We start from the raw sequence: 21,896 nt of genomic DNA on the forward strand, positions 1-21,896 counted from the left end.
TGAGCCCCGAGGTGACGGACTCTAACCCTTACAGGTGCGGCCCGGGGCGAGGGGGCGCAGAAAGGCGTTCCGCCTCACGGTGGGGCGCCTTATGGGGCGGGGAGGCAGCACCTACAGGAGTTGGGTTATGGGGAGAGGGCCAGGACTCGGCCGTGGGGAAGAGGCCCAGGGGCTGAGTCGGGGTGGAAGGGATAGGGAAGAGGGAGAGCTGTGGCGTTTCAGGCCGTGGGTTGGAACTGTGGGTCTGGGTAAAGGGGAAAAGGTGTGTGAACATGGGCTAGGCCAGGTAGGGGACTAAGCGATGGGGCTGGGTGTGCAGGGGCTGAAGGCTCTGTGGGGAGGAGGGCAGAGATGCTCTCAAATTTCCTACCTGACTGGGCTGACACGGATGTACATCAGGGTTATTTTATATTATCTTGCTTTATGGTACAGGGAGAGAGAGGAAACTTTGTGTGTTTTTCACCGAAGTTGCTAATAAACGGGACAGGTGTCTTACATAAGGTCTTATTCTCATTCCTCTAACTTAGGTATTTTAGAGTTTGGTTTAGAGAAGTCTTGACCAGCTGTGACCAGCATTTCTAATGCTCAATGATTCTGGAAATCTGGAGCATTATTTTTTTCAGAATTAATTGCTTTAATACAAATTGAGACTTGTACTTTCATTGATCCTTTCTACAAAAAGATGCAACAGCAAGATAAAACATTACTTTAAAATTTTTCCAGTTATCACAACCTGATATTCTGTAATTAATTTAAAAAAAAAAGTTATGTTGGCGTTAATCTAATCAAATCGATCAGAAAACAGTGCAAGAGTCTTCACTGGCATGCTGCTGCCGTACCGTTCACTAAAGAAAACAGTGTAACCTTTCATTCTGTAAACCAGGGATTCATTTACAAAAATAGCTATGGGTCCTCCTGATTTCACTGATGTTACACATAGCATCTGAATAAGTACATGAGTTTCTGTAGGGTTAGTACTCCATTGCTGTTTCTAATGGGAAAGTATCTACTATCTGATTTAGACTCTGTGTAGCTGGCAATCACAACTGCAATGAAAACAGCAGGCTTGAGTTTGGTGCGTAGTGGGGTTATTTTTAAAGCAAAAGTGACCTTAAATATCTGAAAAGCAAAATTGCTATTAGAAATGTAGAAAGCATTTTCTGTATAATGTTGCTGTTTTTCTTTGTAGTCGGTTGATGGCACTAAAAAGAATGGGAATTGTCAAAGACTATGAGGTAGGATTCCATCTGCATTAAAACAGCCTTGCATATTTTCCCTGTGAGGACCATTTTTGATATACTGATCTGTATTTTATTTCTTTCTACAGAAAATCCGTACCTTTACAGTTGCAGTAGTAGGTGTAGGTGGGGTTGGCAGTGTGACTGCTGAAATGTTGACAAGGTGTGGCATTGGTAAGGTAATGAGAGTTTTCTTCTTCTACTTCTTTATAGTAGATTGGCCAGTCTTTGGTCTAAGAGTTAGAGTTGATGTTAGTCAGTTGATTTTGCACAAATAAAGAAGTACTATGAAGAAAACATTTAAGAACAGGACTTGTGTAAACATCACAAATGAAGAGTCTGTATTTTTCTTATGCTAGTAATTACGTAGGGCTTAATCCTGTATCATGTGGGTGAGTCTTGTTTGGATGCTTGTCTTCTTGGTGCTCTTATCTGAGTACATCTATCTAACCTTCACACCGGATTATTGCAAAAAGAAAATAAAGAAAAAGGAGGAGGTAACTCATGTAGAAGATTAAGTCGTATGTTATGAGAACTAGTTGATATTCGTGAAACTGAAATGCAATAGATGTCAAACAGATTTTTATCACAAACATTACTTCATCATGTGGCAGACTTGGAGATAAAAATTTAGCAGCAATTAAAAATAATTTGATGTGTGTGTAGGTAACAAGAACCTCTAGATTTAATAAAACAGGATTTTTTCTTTAAAGAAGGAATTTGAAGAGTAGCTTAGGTGTTTGTATTTCCAGGCAAAGCCTGACCATTTACTCTTGGAACTTTAAGAAGTTTCTTAATACAGAGGTGATGCAATTTTTTATTGCAAAGCATATTCCCCCTTTGTCTGCAGGAGCATTTCCTAAAGACCAGCATCTTAGGCATAGAAAAGGACACTGGACAGTTGATTCAGAATTTATAATAATCAACATGCCCATGTATTATGTAGGTATTTTAAGTGAATTGTTTTGAATAACTACGTGCCAAGACAAGTGAAAGACACATTTCTAGTTAATGCCATAACAGCAACTAGGAATGTGATAGTAGAGGTGGTAGTGTTCAGGTAGATAATCTGTTGAATATTCTTAGTTTACATCAAATGAACAAATTGCTTTTTATGAGTGGTTTTCATGGCTTAACGGATCAGTTCCTATTGAAAGGCAGTTATAATTCAGTCTTTCTCATACGTACCGTGTCGGTACCTTTTTTATGTGAACTGAATGGGACAGCGGGGGGATGTTGTTTGGCTGGGGTTTTTTTGTTGTTGGTTTTAGAATGAGTTTTGTTGTTTGAAATGCCTTGCCATAGTGCTCTGGTTGCAGATACTTTGGAGATTCTCATATGTTAATAAAATCTTTATTGTAGCTGCTTCTGTTTGATTATGACAAAGTGGAATTGGCAAACATGAACAGACTCTTCTTCCAACCTCATCAAGCTGGATTAAGTAAAGTGCAAGCTGCAGAGCATACTTTGAGGTATAACTTAGAGAAGTAGGTATCAAAATGTATTTATCCAGGATGCTGCTCCAGAAAACCAATGTTTCACTCTTAATCACTTGCAAAGTAGCATGATCTAATTCGGAAATTTGAATATAAAATAGTTGTGGGAATGGTTGATACTTCAAGGACATTTTTGAACTGGCCAAAACCTTAATGTGAGTCTACTTTTTAAGTGTAGCTAATATTGCTCAGAAGTTTGGTATAGCTATGCCACTTCAATATGTTGTGGTTTTTTCCTCATCTAATCTGTGAATTTTTGACAAATACAGGGGTATTCTAGACTTAAGACTGTAGCAACACTTGTGAAGTTAGGGTGTAGAATGCAAGTTATCATTGTTATTATTGACTCATTATTTCCTCCATAAGGAATATTAATCCTGATGTTCAATTTGAAGTACATAACTACAACATCACAACACTGGACAATTTTGAACACTTCATGGATAGAATAAGGTAAAACCTCTGAACAAAAGCATATCACTAACTTCCACTGATGTGTGGTTCTATATGGCCTCACATTTTTATTGTTTTTTTTTTCTTCAATTTAATGACTTCCAATTACAAATCAGTGGGAGATAGGTATATATGAAGATATTTCTGCCTAGACCTTTTCTCTAGAGTTGGTATTTATTTCTACAGTTACATAGTTATATTTTATATTAGTGCATCTTTACATTTCCAACCGAAGCTGCAGCTCTTATAGGCTTTTCCCATTACAGAAAACAGATCATATTTTGACTGTTCTGGAGTAGTTTCATGTATGCTTTGTGGAGTGGAGAAAGAAAGTAATTATTAGTGGATCTCAAGTTCTGAAATAACTTTTCCCATTTGTAGTTATGCTGTACACAGAGACAATTCTCCTAATAATTTTTACTGTGAGTGTATACCATATAAAACTTAATCTAAAATTCCCAAATATATTTATATCCCAGCCTCAGCATGCTGCTGTTTCTCCTGCAAATCTAAGATGCTTGTTGTATCCTGTTTTGCATTTGCTCAAGTTTTGTTGGCAATACACTTCCCATGTGCTTTGGTACTCTAGAGGAGCATGTTAATTGCCTTGTTGGTATTTTGTCCTGCCACCAATTACATGCAAACTTTTGATACTTATTTCAGTAATGGTGCGCTAGAGGAAGGGAAGCCTGTTGATCTTGTTCTAAGCTGTGTGGACAACTTTGAAGCTCGCATGGCAATTAACACGGTAAGGCCATCTAAGGCATGAGCTTATGGAGGTTGATTTTCTTCTATAAATATTGTTAGGAATTATGTGGCCTAGAGAAAAGATAAGAACTTGTAAAGAATCTTCTAAGAATGTTCCCACTTGATTTAAGGAAACAGAATCTGAGCTTTTACCCTCTTCTTGTAAAACACATGCTATATGTATAAATATAACTGGACTTTTAAGTTACTAGCAGCTAATAGTTAGTAAAAGAGTTAAATGTTGTAAGCCCTCTCTGTACGTCCAAATTACCCTGCTTCTATAAAGGTATTACCGAAGCCTGGGATATTAAATCTTACAAACTTTTTAAAGACTGTATAGGTAATTGTATACTTCATATGACTTTTTGTATACTAAAAATGTCTTCTTAAGGCTGTGTACCTAATCAAACTAGTTTTCTTTATAACAGCAACCAATGTAGGGTATGTCCCAAATACATGTTTTCTGTTATCCTTCAGCTAACTTTATCTGCAAATTGCATGCACTGAAGGTACACAGATACCCTGTGTCCATACCTCTAAAAGTAGTTTGTACAGTTAGATTCTGTAGCGCATCTAACAGCTGTATCGCTAATGCCTGTATTTGTTCAAAAGTCTCAAGTCTTCAGGAAAACACAAAGGGTGAACTTCATGAGGACGCCTTTAATTTGTTCTTTGATTTATCCTTTGACTCTGATAAGCAATTTCTATTCTACCTTTTCATGTTCTTTTTTTTTTATCATAGCTTTTTTGTCTTAAAGCAGGAAGATCAATGTGTTTAATCACTCTCAACTTACGTGTTTTGTTTTTTTCTCCATTATACTTCTGCAGTGCTGATGTTTGTGTTTCTGTGTTTATAAGGCCTGCAATGAACTTGGACAAATCTGGATGGAGTCTGGAGTGAGTGAAAATGCAGTGTCAGGACATATACAGCTGATCATACCTGGTGAATCTGCTTGTTTTGCGGTATGCAGTGCTCTGATGAATTGTTTGTTTATCTTTCTTTTAAAGTGGGACTAGGAGTGTGAAGATTAGCTGGCTAGGGTTTTTTTAATACCTTTTTTTTTAACTGAATTTCTTTCATTTCCCCTCAGTGTGCTCCTCCACTTGTAGTTGCTGCAAATATTGATGAGAAAACATTAAAACGAGAAGGAGTTTGTGCAGCTAGTCTTCCTACAACTATGGGTGTTGTGGCAGGAATTCTTGTACAAAATGTTCTGAAGTAAGTGACTGAGTTGTTGCTATTCAATGTACAGCACCATAAGAGAAAGAAACCTGAAGGAACATTTCATAATGATCGACCTGGTTCTTTTTATATGTTTGTGGCCTATTCCTCAAGGTATTGGCATCATTGGACAGGGCTGAAATATCATAGAATAGTTTGGGTTGTAAGGGACCTTTAAAGGTCATCTAGTCCAACCCACCTGCAATGAGCAGGGACATCTTCAACTAGATCAGGTTGCTCAGAGCCCTGTCCAACCTGACCCTGAATGTTTCCACGGATGGGGCGTCTACCACCTCTCTGGGCAGCCTGTGCCAGTGTTTCACCACCCTCATTGTGAAAAATTTCTTCCTTCTATCTAGTGTAAATCTGCCCTCTTTTAGTTTAAAACCATGTCCCCTTGTCCTGTCACTCCAGGCCCTGCTAAAAACTCTGTCTCCATCTTTCTTATAAGCCTCCTTAAAGTACTGAAAGTATTTTACTTACTAAGTAATAAAGTCTTCCCAGAGCCTTCTCTTCTCTGGGCTGAACAAACCTAACTTTCTCATCCTGTCCTCATAGGAGATGTGTTCCATCCCTCTGATCATTTTTGTGGTCTTCCTCTGGACCCTCTTCAACAGGTCCAGGTTTTTCTTGTGCTGAGGACTCCAGAGCTGGACGCAGTACTCCAGATGGGGTCTCACCAGAGCAGAGTAGAGAGGCAGAATCACCTTCCTCAACCTGCTGGCCACCCTTCTTTTGATGCAGCCCAGGATACAGTTGGTGCACATTGCTGGCTCATGTCCAGCTTTTCATGCACCAGTACCCCCAAGTCCTTCTCACTGCCCTAATCCCCCAGCCTGTATTGATACCGTACCGGCGGTTGCCCCAGTGCAGGTCCAGGACCCTGCACTTGGCCTTGTTGAACCTCATGAGGTTCACACAGGCCCGTTCCTCAAGCTTGTTCAGGTCGCTCTGAATATACACTGCTTGAATCACTGGTGTCTTTACTTTGGAGCTGCTGTTTTTCATAGAACCTTTCACAGGTAAGGAAGAGTATTCAGAGTTTTCCTAAGAATTTGTCTTACTGCATATGCACACACTTTTTTTTTCCTCCCTTAGTTATGCATTTAAACGTGCTCCCATTTGACCCCATTAAATTATACACAAAAAGGCTATAGCACTGGCTTGTCTTTGAAATTTTGTACATGGACAAATAATAAATTTCTCTTGCAGTGTTTGTATTCCAAAAACCTGATGTGAATTAAAAATAGCTATATAGCAATATGACATGTGACAGTACTTTTTGAAAATACTAAAATATGACTCCAACTGCTAAAAGAACTGCATGTATCAGCAAGGAAAATTTTTTAACAATTTTGTACTTGTTTCAAACGATGCGCTGTCTTTTACAAGAATCTTTGAGAATAGGATCTTATTTAGCCTGGTTTTAGCCTTAGTTTGGTTTTGTCAGTCAAGCAAAAATTTCTAGTTACAAAGAGTAACAGTTCTGTTTGCAAGTGTGCTGACAAACCACCAAGCTCCATTTTCAGCTGTGCAGAGGGCGGTATTATGTAAAATTGCATAGCAACAGGTGTTTTTCTTTAATGAAGAATGCAAACATTGCAGTTTAGTTTAAATCTTTATGTTAGTTGCCAATATGACCCTACAGTAGAGATGATTAAACTGGTTCTGATTAGCTGTTGAAAACTCTCCCATTGTAATACAGGGCACTTGAGTCCTTCAAGCAATGGATTAAGGCACAGGAGAAAACTGTTGACATACTACTCTAAACATATTTTTTCTGAGACTGTAGCTGGCTTGTTCTCTTGCACCTGTATATAAGAGCCAGCTTCCTCTGTTTGTGTTTCTAGATACCTGTTAAATTTTGGTACTGTGAGTTATTATCTTGGTTACAATGCGATGCAGGATTTCTTTCCAACTATGTCTATGAAGCCAAACCCACAATGTAGTGACCAAAATTGCAGAAAACAGCAAGAAAATTATAAGGTAAAAATCTTTCATGTTTTTATTTTTTTCCTTTCTTAGTCATAAGAACAAAGCAAGCTATAGATTTGTAGTAAAAGAAAACTTTCATCGCTACTCCAATTTTCAGCAGCCTTGTCTTCAGGTGGTTGCATGTCTTTCTAAAAATACAGTATTTTGAGTTATCTTAAAGTAAAGGATAGGCAGAATGGCTTGCATTCAGTTAGATAATATTTTTTTCTGCAGTAGTTGCTCAACCTTTCTCTCAATCATATATTTTTGAGAGTTAATGCATTTGGTTTTTTTTTAAACTTGCAGGTATTCTGCCTTTTTTTGTCTAACAAAGTTCTAAATGGTGACTGCGTATCTTAAATATTAAAAGAAGTGTGAATATTAGATTTTATCTTTGCTGTTGTTGAAAATTGGACTATTACATATGTTTTTTTATTTTTTTGTATTTTTCCTTCAGAAAAAAGAAGCTGCACGACCGAAACAAGAACTAATTGAACAGGAAGAAGAAATAGTACATGAAGACAACGACTGGGGTAAGTAATCAACCGGAGACTAAATGATGTTCCCAGTACTGAGATTCAGTTGAAGTATTTGTTTTGGGTGAACACACTGTAGGGTACATAGACTTCTTATGGTTCCTATTTTTTTATAACTTAACACTGCGTAATTACTGCTGGCTTTTCACAGGTTTTGACAGTAATGTTACCACAACTTGATGATGTCTTTTTAGTGTAACGTGCAGGTTTTAGGATTAAAATGTAACCGCCATTTAAATAAACTTTCTCAGAAGATAGTCTGAAGATATGAAAGATGTGAGAAGCTCTGTTTACTACGTGTTCCTTTTAAATACGTAACTAAAGAGCATTTCTCACTTCCATAACCCCTATGCTAAGGTATCATGTGGATTTTTATATTCCTCTGAGGGCTTTAAATTAGAGGGAATTGTCTTAAGGAATGGTAAGCGTGTTTTATATAACCATTTCAAGAATGGGTATATACATTCTGTTTATTGCATGATATGGAAAATAATCTTAGCTTACCATTGGGAGAAGTGTCCTCACAATAAGATTTAAACATTAAGGACATGGAAGTCGTATAGGAGAGGTGCCATTCTTGTCCATAAGTTACCTGTGTAGAACCATTTCATATACTGTAAAGGGAAAGTACTTGGTATTGATAATGGAATGAAGCAGTTGAAACCAAAGGTCTTTCTGCTTTTAAGTTTTTCTGTTTTGGAAAAGTAGCTGCCATTTTCCACTTACTGTTGATAACATGGTGATTAAAGAACTTTTTCTTCTAACTTTTAATGGAGTTCTCTATTCCTTTTAATGCGAAGGCATTGAATTAGTATCAGAAATTTCAGAAGATGAGCTGAAGGCTGCTTCTGGCCCAGTACCTGAGCTTCCTGAGGGAATTACTGTAGCATATACTATCCCAAACAAGGTAATATATTGTATTTCAAAAATTCATAAAGAATAATACTGTACATTAAATTTTTAATAGCAGCCAGTTTGGTTATCCTTTAAACCCAAAATAAAGTTCCATCCTGAACAATTCCAGTGAAACTGTACCTCAGTACATCCGATTGGTGCCTTCTGTGGTCCAGTTTTGTGTTCTATGAAATACATTTCTTTTACGTATGGGTGCTAGTGTGAACGTAGTTTTGAGGTGATAGGAATGAATGTATTTGAGGGCTGGGGGAAGGAAAATAAATGTCAGTTTTTCAGTTGATACGTTGGTGACTCATTAACTTTTATCATATTTATCTTGTAAAAGCTATCTGTAGTCAAAGAGTAATTAGGATGCCTGGGGAACACACAATCTGTATGTATTGCAGCCAGAACATTCAAACTCCTAGTCATAATAGTTTACAATTTAAGATTAGTCCTGATCTTGCAACTGAGTGCTTGGTTCTAGGAGAGTAGTGTGGTATAACACAATAAAAATTATTTGTGTGGAGTTTTCTGTTGCTATTTTTGTTGCCAACTTTTTTCTTCCTGTTCCTAATAGGAAGAGAATTTGATAACGGAGGACACAGTAGCAGAGTCTGAAGAAAGCCTAGAAGAACTCATGGCCAAAATGAGAAACATGTAGCAAAACAAATATTAAGTATGACTTTTGGGAGCTTGGGTTGACATTGGATTTTAAGATCAGACTTTTTTTTTACTTCCACTGAAGCTTATCTTTACATTTCTGATGAAATGGAAGTGTTACAGGGGCAGGAAGGAAGGAGACTCACCTTGTTTATATTCTGATGTCTACTCACATCATCAACATATGGAGTTAAATTTTAATTTCTCAGCATTGCTAGTGTCCAGATATTCAGTAGAAAATAAAAGGAGATGTAGAAACTAACAAAAGCAGGAACAGCACATTACATGTAATATCATGTGATGAGAACAGTACATAGCACAGGACAAGGGCAAGATGAAATCTGCTGGAACGGATTGAATAGGTCAAGGGCAAGATGATTGTGCCTCACTCATATTGCTGCTTCTGCTTTTCCAGGCACTTGTACTTGTTGTTGTTCACTGGTGTCTGTAAACTCTTGGCACGGATCGTGCAGTGGCTACTTTTTCTGAACATTTCAGCCTTTTCATATGCCTTAAATCTCTCTGGGATGGAATTTTTTTGAAACTTCCCTGGTTTTATCCATTTACTACTGCTTGTTCTTAAATAGCTGCCTATACGTTTTGTATGTGATAATGCTTTGAGTATGCCGCAACAAGGCAAAGTCCTTTGTTAGTAGATAATTATACTAGTAGACTGGGTATTAGCATGTTACTATTTCAGCTGGCAGATGCTTTTCATGACAAAATCTGTAAGAACTGCCAGCAACATTGGAAAGGACAGGAGATTTTGTCTATCTATGAAAATCTAAATACTGTATTTTTGTTGGTTATTAAAAGTTTAGCTATAATTCTGATCCATCCCCATCATATGGGCTATATTAAGGACTATACTTAATCTGAGTTTGCATACGAAAACTTCTAAAATTAGATGCTTCAAGCTTTGTTTACTGTTGCAAATATCTTCAGTGGAGTAGCTGAGCTATTGTATTTGTCTTGTAAATACTAGTACAGTAGTGTTAACCTTTTTAAAGTTATGTGTTAAACTGACCTGTAAATGTACGCATCCTGCAGTGCTGGTGCCCTGCAGAACTGGAAGTATCAATTTTAAATATTTAAACTACTCTAGGTGTCTGATCCAGAACTTGATCATTATTTAAATTTGGCTCAGAATGTAAATTTCAACCTTTGCAGTATAATACAAGCATTTCCAACTTGGGCTGTTCAAAAAACCTTTCCACAGCATGATGCAGCCAACACAGAACCAGCTCGTAATGGTAGTAGCAGTATCCAACCAACATGTAAAAAGAGAGTAATATTGTGGAGGTGCTTCTGTTTCTTAGGGCAGCTGAATGAATACTTTCCTTTGTTAAAAAATGTTTGATTTCTAAGCAACAGTTACAAACATCAAGATCTGTTTCCTCCACAGCTGACACTAGATTATATTACTTACATAAAAATCATCTCTGAAGCTAGTGAGGGAGGTTTTGGGTGTAGTGCATTATACTGTGAAATGGAAGATTTTTCTTTTGATTGAGTTCAGCTTTGGAGAAACCAGATTTTAGAAATGAACTGTAAAGAGGGAAAGGAAATAGAACAAGATCATTAAAAAAGCACAGACTTGAATCTGTGTCACTAAGTATACGTTAGCATCAATTTAAGTCTTACTTAAGTTTCTTTGTGGCTTTACCTTTCTGTTGGGAACAATAGAAGTGAGACAATTGCCTGGCTCTGGAGATTGAGGCAAATGGTTGATTCATTTCTACAACAGCTTCATTAATGTTGGCTCTTAACTATTTGGCTAGCACAGCTGCTATCACATGACTGACAGCTTTACAAGAGGCAACTGTTTACCATTTTACTTCACATACAGTTTTATGAGCAAATTAATACACATTTCTGTATGTCCACTTAACAGAGTATGCAAAATGGTTCTCCTGTTACTTTCAGACTTTCAACTTGTATATACAATAAGAATTTGAAATAATTAGAAAATCCTTTGAGAAGAATGTATTTGCCAATGGTTAAAATTATTTAAAAGTAAACATCATCCAAAAAAAGCAGCTTTAGGGATCTTGTTTTAATTAAAAAGACATTTACAAGTGTAATCTACTCCGACTACATAACCTAATGGAAAATTTTTGTTATGAACTAACAAATTGAAGTATATTGCAATGGTTTAGGCCAGCTTTGTTTATTTGGCAGTCTTATAAAGGAAGCTTTCCATTTTTATGATGTATCATGAATGTTATTGAGATGTTGATATTCTGACTGTATGAATAAATCTTCACTGAAACTGCTGACACTCTGTTTTGAGGTGTTCTCCTACAAAGAAGTAGTATTTGGCATACACCAGATACACAAATTACTTTTTTTTTTTAACGTCCATGAGGTACAACTACAAATACATGAACAACTGCTGTAAGAGCGCTTAAACTATAGCTGCATAAGCTTATGGCCAACATGTGGCCTGCAAGACCCTCCACTATCACTTGTGATCCTGTTTTACTTTCTGTAGAAAGTTTTCCTTGGGTTGACAGGGTAAGCACATTGTTTCCTCACTGTCTTTGCTAGTGGGCCATGGATGGTTGGGATCTGCTACTGTTTAGGGACTGATTTTTATTCCAAAAGCAACCCTGCAACCTATGAATAAGTTAGAGAGAAGTCACTTAAGGGAAGAATAGTAACAGTTCAGAACTGGAAATCACTAAATGGGAAAAGTCTAATTCATCTAGACACTGAAGGTCTAGACAGTAGCTTCTTATTTACGTTAGCAACATTAAGAAAAACGATTTAGGAGAGCAAGATGCATCATTATACATGGTAAAATCAGAACAGAGGTGACAAGCTAGACCAAACAGCTGATCATTCATAACACTGGCTTTAGAGGAGGGAATTACCAGGTGTGAGAAAAGCAGGCAACAGAAACATGTACCAGCTGAGAAGGTTGAGGGGTTTTGGGGTTCTTGTGTTTTTTTTTTCCTCTCACCCCTCTTCTTACTCGGTAACAACATGGCAAAGAAACTTTCCAATTTTCAAAACTTTCCAAGGTGGCTGGAATACAGTGGTAAGACTCTTGCTTTTATTAAAAACCATTTTCTGAAGTAACAGGAAAATACCCAGAGAGCTATTACAGAGTGCTAACTCTTGTTGCTGTATCGTAATACCTTCCAAGAGCTATTTTTAAAATTTTTTTCAACTAAGTCTTACTCTTAAAACTAAAATTTGGGTTGTGTATTTGTTCTATCAGTTTTATATACTGTTTCTTTTGCCAGGTTAGTCTTCCCAAAATCTTAAGTTCTTCTAACCAGAACAAGGGCTGAAAGGGGTTATATTTAAATCTAAAAGGGAAAAGAGACTGGGAGAAGAACCCCTTTGAGGTAGAGGCCATTTGCATTTTCAAACTGCATCAAATAAATCTTCACATCAGATACCTCTGAAATATTATAGTGAGGTTTCAATTATTTTTTCACTTACATTCATTTTTTTATAGAAAGTCTTTTTTTAGCATGTATTTAAACTGATTGATGGATTTATGCACCAAATGAGAACAGACTTCACATGGATTCTGCCAGATGACTAGGGTATTAAGAAATACAACAGGTAGGTATATTTGATGAGCATCACTTTATTTGATGGCAAACTATTTCGCTCAATAGGTTTTTCCAGCTAACAAACATAAACATTCTTGTATTTTAAGGGATTCAATGAGATCAAATAGTGAAAGTACCACTAAAGGATTAACAACAGAGAATCGGGTCATAATCATCTTCATTCAGATTCCTCACAGGAAGTATTTTTACTGAACACAGTTGAATCTGACAACAACTTTAACTGTAGATTATAATATATTTAGATATATTAGCCTCTCAGGAAACCAATTATTTTTGCACAAGTCCCTTGAATCCAAATTTGCTTAAAGCTGTAATCACCTTGCAGGTAAAACTTTGGGTAGAACAGTTATTTTTACTTTTTCAAAATTACTCTCTCCTTAGAAACGACTTTAAAAGCTTCTGAAAAGACAGAAAGGATTGATGAAACAAAAATACACAAGTGCTCTGCACCAGGATATTATAACATAGAAATAAGAACTCCCCATAGAATATATACAATTGGTTCAATTTAACTTGTTATAATCCTGGCACTTAGGCTAAGAGGTACCAAATCCACATGTTTTTGGTATTAGCTAGAACTTGAGCTAGTAACTAATATGCACATCTATATACAATGAAAGCAGCTCATTTCGTACCATACAGTCTGCAAAGTTAACATGGAAGGATTTCAAGCTTAAACGTTTGTTTCCCTATGATTCATGAAGACCGGTGTCAGTTCCAAAATAGTATGTTATCCTAGGAAAATAGTTTTTCTTAATAATTTTATGTCTGCTTTAAAACAGCAACAGAGACTGCCTTTCCTGTGAGCAGGTTTATATCACCTTTGTCCGTGTTCCAGGAAAATGTTTGGTGATAATGCACTTTTTAAGCTGAATGTATCTCCACTTGATGAGTGTCGAGAAGTTGCTTTTCCACCTATCAACAAAGTCTCTGCTTCTTTTATTTCCATAGCTCTCTTGTAAAGTTCAGCTGCCTTCTCAAAGTCTCCTCCTTCATAGCTTTGGAGAAGAGTAAAACAAGTCTCTTAATTCATCTAAATTGAAATGCACACCATGGTATCAACAAAGTGTACTTAAGGCTCTCTACTTTTCTACTAAGTACACAAGTCCAGGATGTTTTGTTTCATCTAAGTCATTTTTACAGTAACTCGCTTTTACAGGGCTAAAGCATATAATCTTACCTTAGCACAGCCAAGTTTTTCAGAGTTTCCCCGACACGAGGATGCATGTGACCAAAGCTGTCTTCATAAATCTTTAATGCACGTTCATAAAGAGGTAAAGCTTCAATCTGCTTTTTCTTTGGGTAGTAGAAAGTTGTTTGTTACAGACATGTATTACATTTGCTGTTCTTTTTTCCAACACATTTGTCAACACATCCTAGATACAGTGTCATGCATATTTAATCAGAAAGGTGTTTTGCGTTCTCAATACTGTTGATAGATGCGGACGACAACTAGGGATTGTCAAAGTAATTGGCTTGCACTTGCAAATGCAATTCCCACTAATATTATAAGAATTAGGGTCTGGACTTCCTAGAGAGTTTTGAAAATCCCAGTCCTGAAAGTTTTGAGTTACCAAATGCTCTTTAATTTTACCTGAGGCAGCTTTAATCCCTGTTTAAAATCAGATATGCAGATTGCAGGAATACAAAGAACAAGAAAACAAACTACAGCTCACTCCTGTTGATGCTAAGTAAGGAATCTGACAAGTTGATTGCCTCTCCCTTGAATTTCATATTGGCTGCAGACTAGGAAGTCTACAGCCACCTCAGATTTTTAGTTACAGAGAGTGGCAGTTCATCAAGGTGGGCACTCTTTGTTCATGGACATAATCCTTTGAAATTTATGTTTCCCTCCAAGTCAGTGGTAAAGCTGTGTTCCACCATGCTGTGATAACCACCATGTCGCTGAAAATAGTACTCTAGCTCTAGCCTTATAAAGCACGTGGGCATTCTGAATAATCTAAAGAGTGTTAGCCCAAGTGTCCTTGTGAAATACCCGTCACAGCAATTATCTGTTCCCTGCATACGTTTTCCTTGCCAAATATTTCAATTTTTAAAATGGAACCTAAGAATTTGCAAATCGTGTAAGGAGCTTCCCTTTAAAATGTGATCAAGTTTCTTTGGTACCTAAATGATACCAATCATTAAAAAAGCCTAAGACAGGAATAATAAACGTGTAAGACATGAAAAACTTACCATCTGACAATACAGGACAGCTAGATTTACCAATGCAGTTGCTACACTAGGGTGTTTTGGACCAAATGACTTCTGTCGAATTTCAACTGCTAGTTCATACAGAGGAACAGCCTTGTCAAGTTTTCCCTAGAAATAACAGGGAAAAAATGATTCAGTTGTGTTGTGTCAAAATGCTAACAGTAAAATCAATTTTAAACAAAAAGCCTTGAGGAAGATGTAACTGTTTCCAGAATAAGGGTTTAACTTTTGTTAATTTATAGTTATGTTCTGCACAGATTGTTTATCATGAGTATTTATTAGGACCTAATTTTCCAAAAGACGGAGCATATTCAACTCCCAGTTAATGTGTTTCTCAGTTATACCTATATATTTAGTTTTTAGCTTTTTTCCCCCTCAAGTGTCTCATTGAGAAGGCTGTTAAAAAGAATTTTCAGCTGTACTTTTATTCAAATAATTTTCTCCATTTATATTTCCTCATCTTGCCATAAATAAGAGCAGAGCTTATTTTTTGTCCTAAAGGGCAGAAATTTTGCTGGTGATACAGGAATGGGAATGTATCTGCCTTAACTTTTGAGCATTTTTTTGCTTACTGAAGTGGTGTTTGCAGCATCTTCTTTGGAACAGCTGCAATGCCCAAAGCCATTTCAGGTACCATTCACCATATCGAGGCTTTGGCTTCTTGACTTTGGTTTCTGTAAAATATCCCTCTCATATTCCAACTAGTTTTATTGTAGATTATTTTTCCAGCAAATCTGTTTACCTCCAAATTTGAATCTGCTCACACATTACCTGGATATTCTTCAGAAGTATGCTTAGACTTCTATTAGTAGAATGTGAATTCTCATATTTAACAGGAATTAGAAATTAAATACTGCAAAAGTCCATTGTATAATGGTTCACTGTAATTGCAAAATTAAACTAAAATTTTCTCCTTGTTTTTTCAAGTATCACCATGCCATAGTTTGAAGATCATCAGTAATTCATCTGGAATAAATACTTATTTATAAATGTAATTTTCTACATCTGATGCCTGTCCTTCCTCTTCCTCCACTCTTCCCTGCATCACTAGTTCACCATGAATTTTAATTTGTGCTCCTTCAAACCAGCAAAGAGCTTTTTGATGCAAATATTCAGTGCTTTTGCAGTTTCTAGCTGTATGAAAATTAGAAGCTGAAGTGAGCAGAGAATGTGTGACCCAAAACGATTTCATGCACCTAATAACAGGTAACAATCATTGAGCAAAAACACAGAAGCATTTGATTCAAGGGATTATCTTCAAGAACTCTCTTCTCTTTGAAGAATGGTAAAATGTGAAAATGTTTTTAAAAGAAAAAAAAAAACCTCGTCATCCTCTGAATTTGATCTTGCTTCAACAGCTGGAAACCTTACATCATGATATTGAATGATTAGAACAACCATATGCAAACACAAATATTCACAGAACATTTTGAAATGATGAAACGCAGAAGTTTATGGTACTGTTAATTTTGTTCCCCATAGTGCATTTCGCAGGGGAGTAACTCTCATCTTTCACTGCATCGACAGAAGCTGAAGGTGGCTCAGCCAGACAGTTTGTTTGTCCAGTACTATCTCCCTCATGATCCTTCAAATTACTCTCAATTTGACTCTAAAGTTCAAGGTCATTGTGCAAAAAGAACTATTCCTACACCCTAAACCATGATTTTTCCAGGAAGATGTATCTGGTCAAACTCTTGTATGTGGATGTCATGTAGCAGGCAGTGGAGAGCTCAAATACAGCTGGGAAGAGCTTCCCTCACTGCAGCCAACACACTGGCTTTTAACCAAATCAGAAATTCTTCATGGTGAATACTAAGCATGCAGGACACTGAAGACATTATTCATAAATAACTTTTCTTTAAGCAAAGTGTGTTTTGAAAAAGCTACTGGGCCTTTTGGAAACAGACTGAGGCTGCTTGACTACATCTTTTATCCATGTGTATAGAACACCAATAGCTGACAAAATTCCCATACCCCACTCCTTCTGGATTGAAGACTGTAACAACGCAAGGTATTACAGTTAATTTAGGTGATGAGAAAAAGTAACAGGCTTGTGCTTACCATCTTTTTGTATAGCACTGCCAGGTGTTTCACAGTATAAGCCAAGGAGGGATGATCTGGAGCCAGTGCTCTCCTCCTGATGTCTAAAGCTTTTTCATAGAGTTCCTCTGCCTTGTCATAGTGCTTCTTCTCATTGTACAAGGCTGCCAGATTGTTCAAAGACTGCGCGCAGTCTGGGTGATCGGGTCCCAGGACTCTCTCTCTCATTTCCAAGGAGCGCTTCAGGAAAAGCTCTGCTGTCCTACAGAACACATTCATTCAGCAATATTTTAAAGCTGGTAACATTTGTACAGGCTGAAGTGGCTGTTTGAAACAAAACAAACTCAGCCTTGGAAACTGCACAGATACTGACATCTGGTTATGGACTTTCCTCAGAATAAGCGAATGCCACATCAGCAATTCATTTACACAGTGAGGAACTATACATCCCAGACACAGTCCTGCCGTGTAGGCTAACCATAAGCATGTAGATAGAGAGCTAGTTAATATATTCCTGTGCAAACTTGGAGCCTCCCTATAAAGGACTGAAATGCCAGTCTAGCAGATTTCAGCAAACATTACACTACCGCAACAGCTGCTTACTTCTTTAATTCAACCTACATCTCCAGTTATGCAAGTAATCCCTCAAAACATTCTACTGACTTCTGGGCAACTCCTCATAGCAGTCATGTACTCCCATGGATAAAGCAGTAGTGGAATGTGAGGTAAAGGCTCAGAACTCACCACACGTTTTTCAAGTAACTTTAAAAAACACATTACAGGGTTCGGCAGACAGCTTTCATACCAAAGGGGGAGAGACTGAAAGGGTTTTTATGTATGTCATGAGCTAGATTCTCCAAGTAGAATCTGTCTAGAAGTGACAAAGTAGAAAAGACTCTGTGTAACACCACCATTCAAGCATTTCCCTAACAAAAGGGCATATTTTATCTCACTAGAGTAGCATACTACTATTCCATTACAGATTTATAGCAGTTCCTCTATCACAAACAATGGGTGATCCCCACAAAATCCTGGCAGCATCCATTATAGCTAGGCACTTTGTCATCCTGACATACACACGAATTCTGTGTGACACTATTCCCAAAAGGTCAGCTTAGCTAGTAAACTGGAAAAATCCATTTTGCATTAGAGGGAAAAAAAAAGACCATTTATACATGGAACTGTAGGTTCAATTCTGGAGCTCAGACAAGTGTCAAAAGGTGTTGTCTGTATGTAAGACCTAGAGGATGATGTGTGTAATATAACAACTAATAAAGTGACATTGCCTTCTGCCATTGATTTCATTCTAACTGCATCAAATGATCAAAAACGATGTTGGACTTGCTGATTCAGAACAGAGACACAATACCCATTAAAAAAATGACTTAAACCTTCACTAGAACAAAGTTTATACTTTCACTCACCTATGAAATAGTGGAGATACAGTTACTCTAGAACTAGGTTGTGTTGGACAGGAACTACATATGAGTAACATGGAATATGAAATAATCTTATATGAGAATAGATAGGTATTGCTCCTCTATAATCAGTCATTTCGGCATGACTTCATGAGGGTAAGCTGATGAAAAACTCCACGTCAATTTCTTCGCTGTAAAGGTCCTGCATTTAACAGAGATTCTGTGTGCAGATCCTAAATTACGATTAAATTACCGAATGTGAGCCAGCAGTGTGCCCAGGTAGCCAAGAAGGCCAACAGTGTCCTGGCCTGTATCAGAAATAGTGTGGCCAGCAGGAGTAGGGAAGTGATCGTGCCCCTGTACTCGGCACTGGTGAGGCCACACCTCGAATACTGTGTTAGTTTTGGGCCCCTCACTACAAGAAGGACATTGAAGTGCTGCAGTGTGTCCAGAGAAGGGCAACGAAGCTGGTGAGGGGTCTGGTGAACAAGTCTTATGAGGAGCAGCTGAGGGAATTGGGATTGTTTAGTCTGGAGAAGAGCAGGCTGAGGGGAGACCTTATCAGTCTCTACAACTACCTGAAAGGAGCCTGTGGTGAGGTGGGTGTTGGTCTCTTCTCCCAAGTAACCAGTGATAGGATGAGAGGAAATGGCCTCAAGTTGTGGCAGGGGAGGTTTAGACTGGATATTACGAAAAATTTCTTTATTGAAAGAGTAATTGTAGAGTAATCAAGCATTGGAACAGGCTGCCCAGGGAAGTGGTGGAGTCACCATCACTGAAGGTGTTCAAAAAACATGTAGGCATGGCACTTCAGGACATGGTTTAGTGGGCATTGTGGTGTTGGGTTGATGGTTGGACTTGATGATCTTAAAGGTCTTTTCCAACTTCAATGATTCTATACAATATACTGCTGTAGCTATCCAACAACTACTGGGGACATAAACGTCAGATACAGGAAGGTGGAAAGGCAGTCTGGTAAGGAAATGTTTGATATTTCAAATATATATGATACAAATACGTCCAGAACTTACTCTGTGCTTTTTTGCTGTGCACTTTCTTTCTTCTTTGAAAAGATTCAGTTCAGTAGAGTGGGTTTTAAGGTGACTTTACAATTCCGTCACAACACACAGTTTTAGACTACTCTGTGGATTGAGGAAGTTGATGTGAAGAGTGGCTAACCATGCAATCAAAACTGCTCTGCACCTCTTATTCTCCTTCAACACTCCTGCTTACCTCTATTTGCTTTTACAACACCTTTGTTCTGCTCTGTTCTCTTTTGCCCTTAAAAAGACCAGCAGGGTAAGAGCCTGAGGATTACAAGCACAGTGAATATTTAACTCATGATTTCTTGCAATACTGGCATTGTGAGTGTTTTTCATAGAAAAACAACAATCCCGCTGTACAAGGATGAACATTACAAAGAAGGGTCACCAAATAGTGAAGCTGAGTAGAGAGGGCATAAATTTTGAGAGAGAACTGGTATTTGCAATAAAGGCTAGTTAAATTTAATTGTGGAACATCAATTCTGAATACAGGAAATGCACTGACTTGGTAAATACTCACATGCTAACAGCATCAACTCTAGAAAATATGAGCATATTTCCAAGTAAACAAAAACCTCTAGAATGAATCAGGGATGGCACCATAATGAGTATTTGATCATGTGTCTACATTTAATGCTAGTTCTCAATGCTTTGCTTCCATTTAGATCTATGAGAATACTCAGTGGATGTGTCACACAATACAACTTACTCAAGATTATTCTGCAGGTAATAGAGGACTCCAAGCTCATTGAGGGTTCGAGCGTTATCTGGTGTATCCTTGCCTAATGTGAGCTCTTCCAATTGCAGGGCTCTTTGACGCAGGAGAGCAAAGCCACACTACAGCAAAGCACAAAGTAATGTAAGCCAATCACCATTACATTTGAAGTGTACATCTGAAGACAGAAAATCAAAAGACTCAGTTTGGTGCCAAAGGAACACAATATTGCTACCTAAATCCTGTTTTCAAGCTAAATGCCACATAGGCATTCTACTTATTTACAGTGTAACAGTGAATGTCACCAAACATGCTTCCAGGAAATTTTAAGTTACTATGCTGTCGTACAGCTCCGCTTTCTCTTTATCATATATGCTAATTTGCTTAAATTCTGCACTTCAAATAACCAATTCAGATAAAATTCTAGATTTATAAGCTCCAAACTTAAAATCAAGTTAATCTCCTATCCTAAATGCCATATACAAATACATATAAAATATTACTCAAGGTTTTACATGGATTTTTGTAGAATGGGCTGCCAAGCTAATTCTTACATGCAAAGTGAATTACAAGTTAAAAGTGCAGCCATTGTTAAATGCTCCACCTATTCTTGATCTTTGCAGTCTTAATAAAAACATTTGTGCAGCAGAAGTCATTACACAAAAATGGACAAAATCTTCATGATCCAAATTAATTTGTATTTAAGCACTGTGGAAATAGCAACACTTCTATCGCTTTTCACTACTTTCATTAGAGCTACAACTAGAGCTCTGGACTTACTAGCTGAATTCTTACAGTACAGGCACTACATAACAAACAAACCCTTAGCTCAAGAATGGCAAGAGGAACTCTGCATTTGAATAACACATGAGAAAAAAAAACAACAGAAAAACTCGATATGGCCCCTAATATTACTGGGATTATCCACTGTAGTAAGCACTGTGTTCACTAGTATTTGTAGGATAAATGCCTCAGTTATTCTGGAGAACACCTTTTTCCATTGCCAGTTTGACAGCCAATTTTATCAACAGTAATTCTGCACCTCTGAAACATATATATCCACTTACTTCTTTTTGATGTCTCTCAACTCCATACCAGTTGTACCAGATGCATCTCTACTTCCAGCAGTTGAAAGGGCAGTTACCAAAGCTGCTGCTAAGCTGCTTCACTACTTATGCCCTCAATTCTCAAAAGCATTGGAGCTTTGTCAGCTCTGCAGACACACTTTATCATCTATTTAGCAGACCTGCAACATGCCCTGCACTTTTACTAAATATCAAACATTTCCTTACCAGACTGCCTTTCTGCCTTGCTGCTTTTTGGCGTATTTTGAAGGACTTTTTCCTCAGTTGCTCCGCTTGTTCGTATCTGAAAACAGTTATTTACAGTGTTAGAAGAATGTCAAATATAGCATCACTGAGTATTCTGGAAAGCTTCTAAGTTACTTGAGTGTACAAATCTGAGGAGAATTTTAGAATCTTGAAAATAAATCACACTTCTTGTCAAAGATAAAAATACCCAAAATCCTTAGGGACAGACAACCTCCTTTATTTCTAACTTTTTACAAGTCTGTTGTCAAATTAAGCACAAAAGTTGTCCCCTACTGGGTGGCCTGCTACAAGAATAGAGAGGGGATGCTCATGGTTGCATTGG

At 37.5% G+C, this 21,896-nt stretch overlaps 2 protein-coding genes across 2 annotated transcripts in view; one reads left to right on the forward strand and one right to left on the reverse strand.

Annotated features, from left to right (window-relative positions):
- Window positions 1–6: 6 nt before the first annotated feature.
- On the forward strand, window positions 7–9,224 carry UBA5 (ubiquitin-like modifier activating enzyme 5). Its single transcript, XM_010290918.1, has 12 exons — window positions 7–34; window positions 1,190–1,235; window positions 1,328–1,417; window positions 2,601–2,710; window positions 3,101–3,187; window positions 3,851–3,935; window positions 4,793–4,897; window positions 5,026–5,153; window positions 7,007–7,142; window positions 7,588–7,663; window positions 8,467–8,573; window positions 9,141–9,224. Exons 2-12 carry the CDS (start codon window positions 1,197–1,199, stop codon window positions 9,222–9,224), a joined length of 1,047 nt encoding a protein of 348 aa, XP_010289220.1. The 5' UTR covers window positions 7–34; window positions 1,190–1,196.
- A 4,076-nt stretch (window positions 9,225–13,300) lies between these two features.
- The window catches only part of NPHP3 (nephronophthisis 3 (adolescent)), a gene marked incomplete at its 5' end in the record, with an annotated part of 28,092 nt that continues 19,496 nt past the window's right edge, over window positions 13,301–21,896 (reverse strand). The window contains 6 exons of the mRNA XM_010290928.1: window positions 13,301–13,811; window positions 13,994–14,109; window positions 15,010–15,135; window positions 17,089–17,329; window positions 20,238–20,365; window positions 21,536–21,611. Coding sequence (XP_010289230.1) covers window positions 13,631–13,811; window positions 13,994–14,109; window positions 15,010–15,135; window positions 17,089–17,329; window positions 20,238–20,365; window positions 21,536–21,611 — 868 coding nt within the window. The remainder of the gene's footprint in view (window positions 13,812–13,993; window positions 14,110–15,009; window positions 15,136–17,088; window positions 17,330–20,237; window positions 20,366–21,535; window positions 21,612–21,896) is intronic.

This window comes from Phaethon lepturus, unplaced genomic scaffold (assembly GCF_000687285.1).
Source record: "Phaethon lepturus isolate BGI_N335 unplaced genomic scaffold, ASM68728v1 scaffold1420, whole genome shotgun sequence".
Lineage (NCBI taxonomy): Eukaryota > Metazoa > Chordata > Aves > Phaethontiformes > Phaethontidae > Phaethon > Phaethon lepturus.